Raw genomic sequence first — 12,498 nt, forward strand, 5'->3', positions numbered from 1 at the left:
CCATTTTGAAAGCTATATTCCCTAGTTATGTGCCATGTATTATACTATTTACAAATACAGTATATATTAAAGTTAACAATTTTTTTAACATTATTATAATCACTAATTTATTTTTATAAAAATTGATATTAATTCACTTTTTACAATTTAATTACCAAATTTCAAAAATAATTTTTTTTTTCATGTTCAACTTTTTTGTATATACTTATATAATAAATTAACATATTGATAGTTAGTTATAATTTAACGCTTTTTAAACTAGAAAAAAAAGGCTCAATATTGTGATAGAATTTAAAATAGACAATGACACTTTATAATTAATAAAAAAAATTTAGATTCTCTTTTATTATGGCAGAACTAAATATCTACTTTTATTTTTGTTTAAATAATTTTACACTTGCTTAAGCGAATATCACACTTCTACTTAGTCTCAAACTCTTCCCTCTCCGTCCTCCATCCTTATTCTTCATCCTCACTCTCAACTCCTTCCTCTCTTGCTTTCAACTCCTAGCCCTCCTCCCTCACCTCCCACTCTCCAAAAAAAAATAAAAAATCTTAACTCCCTTTCCCGCATTATGAACCCTTCTAAAAATAAATAAACTTACAAGTAGAAATACCAAAATAGTATATATATATATATATATATATATATATATATATATGTTGTCTTTTGTAGTTTTTTTAAAAAATGAGAGAGGAGATTATAAGTACTAGGATAGAGAGAGGGAGTGGAGAGAGTAGTAGGAAGGGCTATTAGTGAGAAGTGAAAGGGGAGAGTGGAAGGGGGGGGGGGGGAAGGGGCTAAGGGGTTGAGAGTGGGAACAAGAGGGAGAACTAAGAGAGAATAGTTTGAGACTCCGTAAGAGAGTAAGAGAGATTCACTTAAATGAGCATATAATTGCTTAAGTGAAAATGAAATTAAACATTCAATTTTTGCCACGACTGAAGAGAATTTAAATCCTAATAAAATAATATGATACTTGTATAACATTTAAACGTAGTTGCAGAAAAGAATATCAACTTTAATAAGATTTTAAAATTTAAAGATTTGCAAAATCTAAAAAAAGTAACAACCAATAAGCACTATATTAGAGAGAGGTTCAATAAAATAAACAGGTAAGTGAAATATACAAATTATTTATACCTGAATAGAAAGATCTTTTGAAGGCTCACTCTTTCTTAGGATTAGCTTTGTACTTTTCATGCGTAGCTAAAAACAAAGTTACATAAGATAGTAGTACATTAGTGGTAGCAACATATGTTGAAGTAAATTACCATGTTAATTTATCTAATTATCTAAAGTAAAAGAAACGATCATAAAAATAAAATATTGAGTTTTATTTCAAACTTCACGTGATTAGATGTGTAAAGTGCATATAATTATTTGTTGTATTGACACATAATTTCAAATTACTAAATTCTATATATTTGATTAGTAAAAAAAATATTTTTAGAATACTTTAAAATTTTAGTTAAAAATTTAAATGAAAATTTTAAAGAGAAATTAAAATGCCATTTATTATCTATAATTTTTTGTAATTATTTTATAATTTTTTATACTTAATTTATATTTTAATTATTTTTTATTATTAATGTCAAATTTTATGAAATTCTAAAATTTTCCATTGAAACATATCTTAATATTTAAACAATTTTAATATGCACAATTAAGTATTATTATTTGTTTTTCTATTCACTCATCTTTCATGTCTGACAAACACGTTGAATCCTATCTATGATTTAAGCAACCGTATGAGTATGCTAATGAATAGATATGGAAATAGGTTAGGTCATTCGATAGGGGTTTATGGTCTAACCTTTTTAAAGCCTAGTCCAACCTAACATATTTAATTAATAGGCTTAATTTAGACTTTTTTAAAAAGTCTAATTAATTAAATAAGCCAAACTTGAGTTTAAGAAAAAACCTATCAGGCCTTTTAGAGCAACCTATTTAAAATTTATAATAATATATTAAATAATTTTATATAAAATTATAATATAATAATATATTAAATCAATTAAATTTTAAAATAATAAAACCTTAAAATTAAAAATCATAATCCTTTTTATTAGAGTTAAAAAAGGTTTTTACTACATACTCTTTAAGAGAGAGAATCCTATTTACTAGAGTCTTTTGCATATCATATACACATAATACTGATTTATATTGCTTTATTTTTATAAAGTTTATCGCTGATTTGCCTCATTTCATCCATCATCTTCTTACAATCTTGTGCATTTATTTATATTATATCATATGTAACTAATTTTTACTATTTTTTCTTTCTTTTTTCTTTATTTTCAGGTTAACAAAATGTCTTCTCCAACTGAAAGCAATAGAATAATTTCATCTACTCCTTATGCTTTTGAACCTGTGAATGATCAATCATCATTAAATTCAAGTCAACTACAATCTAACACACAAGAGAGTGAGAATGTAATCATCAAGACGAAGAGACAAAAAAACATATGCTATTTGGGCAGATTTTGATGAAAAAGAAATTACTAAAGGTGTAAAGAAAGCTATTTGCAAATATTGTAAAGAAAAATTTGCTACTGGTGAAAAAGGGTATAGCACTAGCCATTTGAGAAGACACGCTGACCATTGCTTACAAAAGAGGTTGCATATGGCTACACAAAAATAATCTGTTATTCCATTCCAACCTAATTCAGGTAACCCATTTACTAACTCTAGGGTTAGATATTGTAATGAGAAAATAAAGGAAATAATTGCATTGCTATTGTGGTACATAAGCACCCTTTTAATATTGTTGAAGATGAGGTTTGGATGTGGGCCATTCAATATGCAAATCCAAAATTTAAAAAAGTTAGTCGTAAAACAGCAAGAACTGATTGCATAGAGATATATGAGACAGAGAAGAAAACTTTGTTGAAAAGTGTTAATAAAATTAGTTTAACTATATATATGTGGAAATCATGCCACCAAGTAGCAGAGTATATGGTTATCATTGGACACTTCATTGATGTAGAGTGGAAACTTCAAAAGAGGTGTTAAGTTTTGTAAAAGTTCCTGCTCCAAGATGTGGTATTGATATGGCTAATGTAATTTTTAAGAGTTTGAAAGCATGGAGTGTAACACCTAAATTTAAATTTTTGATTAAATAGGTTTTCAAATTCAAATACCACTTCAGCACATGGTTCTATTAAAATTTTAAAATAAAATAAGGGGTTACAAGTTCATTATCAAATAACTACTACAGGACTTATTAAAATACGACAATTTTCAAAATGCTACTCTAAGTCCTATAGCAGTTCCATCCGCCCTTCACTGAGTCCGGTACTGATCGTTTTGATTAACTGAAAAATAAATGTAAGGGTGAATACTCTACACTACCAAAACACAATCAAATATAGAGTCTCACCCTCAAATCTTTTAAATATATTCAATAGATACATCGCAAACAACATTTCAGTACAGTTTATTTCAATTAAACATCGATGCACTTGTGGCACCAACAACAATTCATATTCATCATTCACAGTATATAACACTGGCGTTAGCACGCCCCTTTACAACACATTTTACACCGGCAGTCACCTGCCCCATCCACAGCCTTTCATACTGGCAATGACTCGTCCCTTTCACAGTGTTTATACCGGTGACTACTCGCCTCATTCACAGTACTTATACCGGCGACTACTTGTCTCATTCATAGTATTTATACCTGCGACTACTCGTCCCATTCACTTTGTTGTACACCGGCGGTTACCTGCCCCATTCACTTTATTTTACAATACACGGCTCTAGGCCCACATTCATTTATAAAACATGGCACATAGTCTACCATCATCCATAACACACAACAATTTACCCACAATCATGTCATTATACGGCACCTAGCCTATGTCCAGTGACAGTTTATGGCACTTAGCCCACATTCGGTTATATTATATGGCACTCGGGCCCACACTTGTTCACACATCATCAAACACCGCAAATTTCATCAAATACCCATATTCTCATCCACACACATAATATTCACAAGCCCTGACACATGGCTCTCAACACATTCTACAACCATTTCCATTCCCATACATTTTCTACCCTCCAACTCAACCACATTCATATTCAATCAATTTCACAGTCAATTACACATAAAAAGAGTAGAGTAGAGTCCTCCCTTACCTCGGATTGAAGACCCACACTTGGATTCAACCTTGAAAACGTTCTCAACACAGATTTCGGCCTAAACACATGGTTAATTTCATGAGAACCCCTGAAATCACCCCAAAACAGATAAAAAGGAGAGGAAGAACGAAACTCTAACTATTAAAACTCTAACTATTAAAACTCTAACTATTAAAACTCACCTTCAAGCGTTTCCTACACGAATTCGAGCTCCAATCTCGCTCACGAATGGCTTTGGAGGTAATTAATTGGCGAGAAAGGAGTTTGAGGTCGATAGAATCGAAGGGATTAGGGAGAGAATTTGAAAAATAACTCTCAAATCCCTAAACCCCTCTTTTAAACCCCTCAGATCGCGACACTCGCTACAGCGATATCTCTCGCTGCAGCGACGCCCTCTATCGTCAAAGCGAAAATTTCAGACGAAACTGCATTCTGGTTTCTGCAGAATCTCGCTATAGGGAGACTCTCTCGCCACAGAAATGCAGTCTCTTTTGTCGCTCTCTCGCCGCAACAAGACCTCTCTCACTACAGCGAGAAGGCGACAGTTGTCCCCTTCTCTCCTAGAGCCCTCTAGCTGCAACGAGAATCCACTCGCTGCAGCGAGAACACACTGTACCAGATACTTAGCCTATTCTTTTCAGCCCAGTTCAATCATACACACATAATATTCTTACATACATATATACATATATGCACATACATTATTACTACGCATTCAAATGCCATTCACATTCCATCACTACGCACTTAAGTGCACATTCTAACATTCATCCTCACATATATTTATATCAATAGCAATAATTAATATTGTTAAAATTCAAGGCGTTACATGGAGAATTGAAAACAAATTTTTTTCAATTTCAGTTGATAATGCATCTTATAATGATTCATGTTTAAAAAGTTTGAAGGATAATTTGTCAATGAATAGTAAGTTATTTTTTGGTGGTGCCCTATTTTGTTTTAGATGTTGTGCACATATATTAAATCTGTTAGTGCAAGATGGCCTTAGTAAGATTAAAGATGTGATTTACCATATTTGTGAAAGTGTAAAGTATATCAATTGCAATGATGCAAGGTTAAAGGCCTTTTGTGATGTTGTTGAACAAAAGGAGTTAAAAGATAGAAAGCTTAACTTCATTGTCCAACAAGATGGAATTCCACATTTCAAATGTTGTCAATGTCATTGAAGTTTAAGATTGCATTTTTGGCTTATAAGTATAGAGAGCCACATTATGACTATGCACCTTCAAATGAAGATTGAGATAATGTTAATAAAGTTTGTCAAGTTTTAGAAGTATTTAATCTAGCTACTCACGTGATTTTGGGTAGTGAATATCCCACTATTAATTTGTATCTTGCAGAAGTTTGGAGGGTAAAATAAGTAATTGATGATGCAGTAGAGCATTCAGATCTTTTTATGAAATACATGGTAGTTCCAATGAAAATAAAGTTTGACAAATATTAGGGAGAATGTAATATGTTGATGGAAATTGCTAGCGTTTTAGACCCTAGGTGCAAAATTCATATTGTTGATATATGTTTTCTCTTGATATATAAACCTGATGAAGCCGCTAAAGAAAATATAAAGAAGTTGAGGGATTCACTGGAGCAACTATATGATGAATATGTGTCTATAAGTCTAAAAGAATTATCCTCTATTGAAGCTAATATTGGTGGTGGTAATAATTCCTCATCTTCTAGCCAAAGTAAATCTTCAATCATTACTAGATTAGATTAAATTTTAAGCATGGTACGTGAAAAAGAAGTTGTCCCTCCAATGAAATCTGAGTTGCAAGCTTATCTTGATGAAGGTGTTATCATTCCTGATGGAGATAACAACTCTTTTAATGCTTTAGAGTGGTGGAGGAATAATAGTTTATAAGGTCTTGTCAAAGATGACTGCAGATATTCTTGCCATTCTAATCTCAACTTTGGCATTAGAGTCTATGTTTAGTGCTGGAGTAGAATTATTGATGAATATCTCTATCGTTTAAAGGAGGAGTCTATTGAAGCATTAATTTGTGGTAGAGATTGGCTTCATCACAAGTATAATTTGACAAGAAAATCAAAGGTAATAATTTTTTAAAGTATTTTTAAAAAATATTTGTAATCACTATTTAAAAATATTTTTATTCTAATAATATTTTTCTTTATTTTAAAGGTTGATAAATAATATGAAGAAATCTCCTTGAAGATCTAATGGCATATTTGTTGTTTCTTATTTATTATAAAAAATATTGTTATTTGTGTATTTTATATTTTTATTTGTTGCATTTGCTAATTTTAGGTCTAAAACTTATTTAGTTATATTGTGTTTGTTGATTTAATGTGTAAGACTTTATGTTACTAGATTTGCTTAATGATTTATAAATTAATATTTATTTTATTTTATTTTTTGTATGTGTAGTAATGCATTTATTTAAATTAAATATGTGGTTTGAAAGGGATAAATAAAAATATGTAATTTTATTATACATATTCAAAGTGTTGAATAATTTTTTTGAATAATTTATTTAGATATAAACCTTATGACTTTTAAAAAAATATACCTATTTAGATAGTTTAATAGTCTATTTATAAAAAAATTTAATGACCTATTTAATGTTTAAATACAAAGTAGGTCGTTAAAAAGGCTAATAGGTCAAATTAATCTTTTAAAAAGTACAAACATAACTTAATAAAAAGCCTATGACAGATATCAGGCTCAAACTTCAAAATTAGTAAACAAATCAAGTTTATTTATGTAAAGTCTAACTTAACCTAATCTATTTTCATTCCTACTAGTGAATATTATGTATTCACATAATATCTTTTAACACATTCCATGCTTATAAGAAGGAAAACATTTTTTTTCTAACCCACGTTTGCGTTAGGTATCAATCATCAATCAGAAATGTCCCTTCAATTCATTTACCAGAAGTTTGTTCCCTTTGAAGTCTTTTTTCATGATGGTATTTAGTGGTGGGGCTTAAACTTTGTTAAAATATAGAAATATTATTGAACCTAAATGTCAACTGGCCCTTATAGCTCAGTGGTAGAGCGTCAGTCTTGTAAACTGAAGGTCCGTAGTTCGATCCTGCGTGAGGGCAATTTTGCTTTCGTTTCTTCTTTTCCCTACTTGTTTATTCCATAAAAGTCCAATTTATCATTTTTTTAACCTTAGATTATAATCCAATTTTTTCAATTTCAAATGAATCATAGAATTTAAAGTACATGATAAACTACAACCAATAACATGACAACACAGCTACATAACATCCAAAAGTAGTTGCATAAAAGAATGAAAACTCCACTAAAGTTCTTTAACACAAACTCTCTCAAATATAGAAAACAAAATAATCATCATAGTCAGACTTGCAACTCAACAAAAGTTACATGAAATAGTAGTACATTAGTGGTAACAATCAATCGAGGAAAATCACCTCACAACAAATTTTAACCACATTACATTCTCAAGTGTCTAAACCAATAGCCACAATAATGTGAGAACTGAAACCTGAGTTTTCCCTCCAACAATGACATGGTTAGAAATTGTGCTGCAAGAACAACCTCTCTCTAGGAGAAGCAGGACCAATCTCTTCCTCAAGGCTTCTTAGAACATCACCTCCACCTCCACCTCCAACATTGCTCATGTTTTTCACTTCTACATTCTTCCCATCAACATCTGCTTCTGAGACTGAAGACTTTCTTCTTTGAGAAGATGTAACACTAGGGAAAGTTATCCAAGAGGGTGCTCGAAACTCAAACCTTTGGTCCTCAGTTTCTGCCACATCAGTTTCAGAAGCTGACCTGTTTGAAGACCTTTGAGATGATTTCTTGTGCAACCTGTTACTTCCCAAAACAACCTCAGTGGGCAAAATCGGTTGCTCAATGCATGGACTACCCATTAACATTGCAAGAGCTCTTTCCAAAGCTGTTGTTACTTTATCCATTGAGGGTCTCTCTTTCCCTCTCATTCTCACACATTTGCATGCCACATTGGCTATTCTTTTCAAGGCTTCAAGATCAGGTGGAGGTTTTAGAACCGGGTCCAATATTGCCGTTATATCTCCTGACTTGATCAGTGGCACTGCCCATTCAACTATGTTTCCTTCTTCATATTGCATGTCAATGGCTTTTCTACCACTTAGAATTTCCAAAAGTAGAACACCAAAGCTGTAGACATCAGATTTTGTGGTGAGGTAATGAAGCCTATAGTACTCAGGATCAAGATATCCAAGAGTTCCAGCTGGGAGTTCAGCTAGTGGGGAACTACTATCTGCAGGACCCAACAATGACAAACCAAAATCAGCCACTCTTGCATTGTGTTCTTCATCAATGAGGATGTTTGACGACTTTATGTCTCTATGGATCACAGGTGGGCAAGCGTAGCCATGCAAATATTCAATTCCACGTGCTGCTTGCACTGCAATTGTTACCCTCCTTATCCAATCTAACTGCTCTCTCAACACTTGGTTTGTGCCATGTAGGTGTTGATGCAAAGACCCATGAGCCATGAACTCATACACAAGAAGTCTTTCTCCTCCTTCTTCACAATAGCCTAGAAGGTTGAGTAAATGGGCATGGTTCAATCTTGAGAGTAAGTCAAGTTCTGTGTGAAACTCTTTGGAATTTTTCTGCATGTTGGGTGACACTATTGCCCTTTTAACTGCAACAACTGTCCCATCTTTCAAAACACCCTTGAACACACATGAAAAGCTTCCCTTTCCCACTATGGATTCTTCTTTGAATCCACCAGTTGCACTTTCAAGTTCCTCATAGGTGAACATTTGAGCCCTCCTAATCTTGAAATCCTCCAAGTCTGGCCTGACCTTGCTGTTCTCATTTTGGAGGGAAGAACTGCCACCAAGTCTCTTCACCTTTGTCCTTTTTGAACAGTCACAATCTCTTAGCCTGTACCGAACATACAAAACTGCAGTTATTGACACAATACTAACTATGAAAACTGCAAAAGCAATCTCAGCAATAACTACTGGCAACTGCAAGGCCCAAAACTTTTCATTTTTCTTCTCTGTGGCAGCATTGGAATATGAAGAGGAGCAGTTCAGGAAGCACTCAGAAGAAGAACAAGCAGAACAGTTATAATCACACAGTCTATCAGATGCCAAATTGCACCCACTTTTCTGAAACATTTCAGCAGGACATGTACCACTGCAGCGCATGCAAACACGAGAATCTGGGGACTTGCAAAGACCCTTATGCTCATCCATTGCATAGAAACCAGGAGGACATGGAGAAGTTTGGCACATTCCTGGTGAAACAGCTAAAGGAAGAGAGGTAGGAAAGTCAACACCCCAACAAGCAGGCATAAGAGATTTCTCAGCAAGAACTGCACAAGTGAAATAATCACCAGCTGCAACCTCAAAGACTTTAATCTCACTAGGAGGTGGAGTGCTTGGTTTGATGATAAAGCCCCAACAAATCACTCCATGATCATAGCTCTTAATGCCACAAGCATGAAACTTACCTCCCACTACAGAAAGCATGGGGTCATTTGGAGCCAAATCAACATTGCCTTGACCTGCATGTGTCACTGAAATTTCTTCCTCAATATCCAAGCTTCTCCCCCAACAAACAGTTTTTGAATTCACCCCTTCTGAGATTCCACACACGTGATACCCACCAGCTGAAATTTTCTGGAATCTTCTGTCCAGTGGAATCAAACTAATCACTAGACTACTAGTCTCATCACCCCAACAAAACACAGTTCTATTCTGAGAAAACAACCCACAATTGAACTCAGAACCTGCGGTTATTGATTGAATCTGTCCACCAATGACATAGTTCTTGGTCATGTTGTAGCCCCAGCAATCAACCAAAGAAATGTTCCTGTGTCTTCCAGTCAAAGGTTTCCTCAAGCCACAAACATGGTAATCACCAGCACTAATTTCTAGATACTCAGCTCCTTTGATCATTGGTTGAGGAACACCCATTTCAATATAGGCACTGCTACCCCAGCAATATGGTTGATTAGAACCCATTAGAAGCCCACAAACAAAGCCATCTCCAGCAGTTAGACCAATAAATGAGAAATGGGTTGGTGTTCCATAGATTATGGCAGAGTTGGATCCATAGCAAGTCACAGTATGAGACCCATCAGATTTCAAACCACAAAAGACAGAACCTTTTTCTCCATATGAGATGGCTATAGATGACATGGAACCAAGACTTGTAACTGGCAACCACAAGTATGATAAAACCGCATATAGAAGCATGGTTGACCATAGGTGCATATTCAAACCGAAAATCAACGAGTGTCTCAGTAAGAACCCCATGATGCGAAGCAACCCTAATATCATATGAATAAAAAAGTGTATAGAATCTTTACCAATAAAAATAGTGTATGGACATAGACTTTAGCTTCAACCTTTACAAACCCATTGCAAGAAAAATGGTAGGTAACGCTAATGTAGTTTAGATGGAAGAACAAGTCTTGCAAACTTCATCTAATTAAGAACTGAAACACCATGATGACACCATTACCTCACAATTCCTTACAAACTTCATGGATAACTAGCAATGCAAGGAATGAAAAAAGTGGTAGGGGTGAAAAGTGTAAAATAGTTAGTCAAATCAAATTTTCATTCCAAGCATGAGTACCAAGGAAAATAGATAGAAAGCATGCTAGATCTTCTGTGCACTTCCAATGCTTAACAAAGAAAATTCCATGCTTGTTGTTGGCTTGGTGAGAAAGATACAAGTTGGCGTCAGAAAAGCTAGCTCCAATTGTTTTCAACCGTTTTGAAATCACAAAAGAGTCTTTAAACTCACTAGATCAACAACCGAAGCTATGGTACATGATATTTGGATCAGCTTGTCAACCCATTTATGTAAAACTCTTGTAACGCATGGAATGTTGGAGAACGGAAGGTGAAGTGAACTCAAAGGGTTAGATCATGGATTGTTGAAGGTGGTTGCAGGATATTGTTGTTGCAGACAAGAGCCTTGGGGAGAGACGGTGCATTAAATGACACAAAACTGCTACTTCTGTACGTATGGGCAAAGTGTTGGTGAAGGCATTAAATGAGGAAGTTAATGCAATTCAATATTTTCATGCTTGGACTAGTCCATATTTAGCCATCACTTCCAAATTTTATTTTGCTGATGGGATGCATATATATCAGGCGTGGCTAATGGCTTGGAACAATACAAACCTCACTCCTTAAAACATTCATTTGTGTCCCTCCTCCATTTAAATTCTTCCCATTTTCCGCTCCATTTCTTTCTCCCACTGTATTTTATTTTTTTTCCTTGGTGTGTGTGGTTAATGAAGTTTGTTTTCTAATCATGCATCATTGCCTTTCGTGCCGGTTATTATATATATAAACTTTAGGATAATGGTGCATAGCAACGGTTTAAACATACCATTATTGTATTATGCATGTATACGTGCAGAGAAGTTTTGATGTATATTTAGAGGTAAATGTAAGTATATAAACAAGAGTTAAATTTTTCATAAAATTCACCCTTATATTATAACTATTGTCCTTTTCATATAATCATGTGTCTTTCTCTTTTTGACACGTGTCTGATAAACTTGTGTATGAAAACAATTTTGTTTCTTTAAATAATTAACTAATCAAAGGAAACTTTTAATTTCCTTAATTAAGTTAATTCAATACTAAAAAAATTCTTCAATCAACATTAAATATAATAAATATTTACAAATCATCATTAAAATAATATTCCATTAATGGGATTAATTTTGAGGCTTTTCAAATTAAAAGTTTTGGATGTTATTTTTTTTATTTTTACTATTGGTAAAATAATTGTAATTATTATTCCACATTTTCTTATTCATTTTATGAAATTCAAATTCAATAGTTTAAATTTTGTATAAATTTTAATATCTATGTGTTCCGAGAAATAATATTCTTTCCTTTTTTTTTTCTTTTATAATACCTTTTACAGTATCGTTTTTTAATTAGTTTGCTCAACGATAATTGCTAACGGAGATAGATTGAAAGAGAATTGAAGTGCAAAATTTTTAAAACAAAATATACTTTCTTGTTTGTGGTATGTGGTAAGAGTTGAATGATAGATAGAGTGAGTCAAAGACCTTTTGTGCGTTTTAAAACTTTGGAAGTGTAATTAACCGATGACATCGAGCTATAAAAAGAAAAGGGACCAGCATTTAAAACTAATTACATGTCTTATATGCCAAACATTTTAGCAATCTATCTTGTATATACATGGTATTACCTTCACAATATGGCTCCCATTGTGTTTCCCCCTACAAAGAGCGAAATAAACGCTTTTGCTTGATTAGTTTATAGACTCCTGCTTACTCTCTCAGATTGAAACACTAATTTGGAAAATCACTCTTTTTCATAATTATCGAGCTTTGT

The 12,498-nt window shown here is 33.3% G+C and overlaps 1 protein-coding gene and 1 non-coding gene across 2 annotated transcripts; one reads left to right on the forward strand and one right to left on the reverse strand.

Annotated features, from left to right (window-relative positions):
* The first annotated feature begins 7,167 nt into the window (after positions 1 to 7,167).
* Positions 7,168 to 7,239, forward strand: TRNAT-UGU. The gene has a single exon. It is a non-coding gene; the product is annotated as a tRNA-Thr (tRNA).
* A 220-nt stretch (positions 7,240 to 7,459) lies between these two features.
* On the reverse strand, positions 7,460 to 10,417 carry LOC113865449 (serine/threonine-protein kinase-like protein ACR4). Its single transcript, XM_027499996.1, has one exon. It carries the CDS (start codon positions 10,381 to 10,383, stop codon positions 7,675 to 7,677), a length of 2,709 nt encoding a protein of 902 aa, XP_027355797.1. The 5' UTR covers positions 10,384 to 10,417; the 3' UTR covers positions 7,460 to 7,674.
* Positions 10,418 to 12,498: the final 2,081 nt, after the last annotated feature.

This window comes from Abrus precatorius, unplaced genomic scaffold, assembly GCF_003935025.1.
Source record: "Abrus precatorius isolate BTA unplaced genomic scaffold, Abrus_2018 Scaffold4, whole genome shotgun sequence".
NCBI classification, from domain to species: Eukaryota; Viridiplantae; Streptophyta; class Magnoliopsida; order Fabales; family Fabaceae; genus Abrus; species Abrus precatorius.

Coding starts and splice junctions, on each gene's coding strand:
- LOC113865449 (XM_027499996.1), bottom strand. CDS start 10,383: ATGCACCTATGGTCAACCATGCTTCTATATGCGGTTTTATCATACTTG.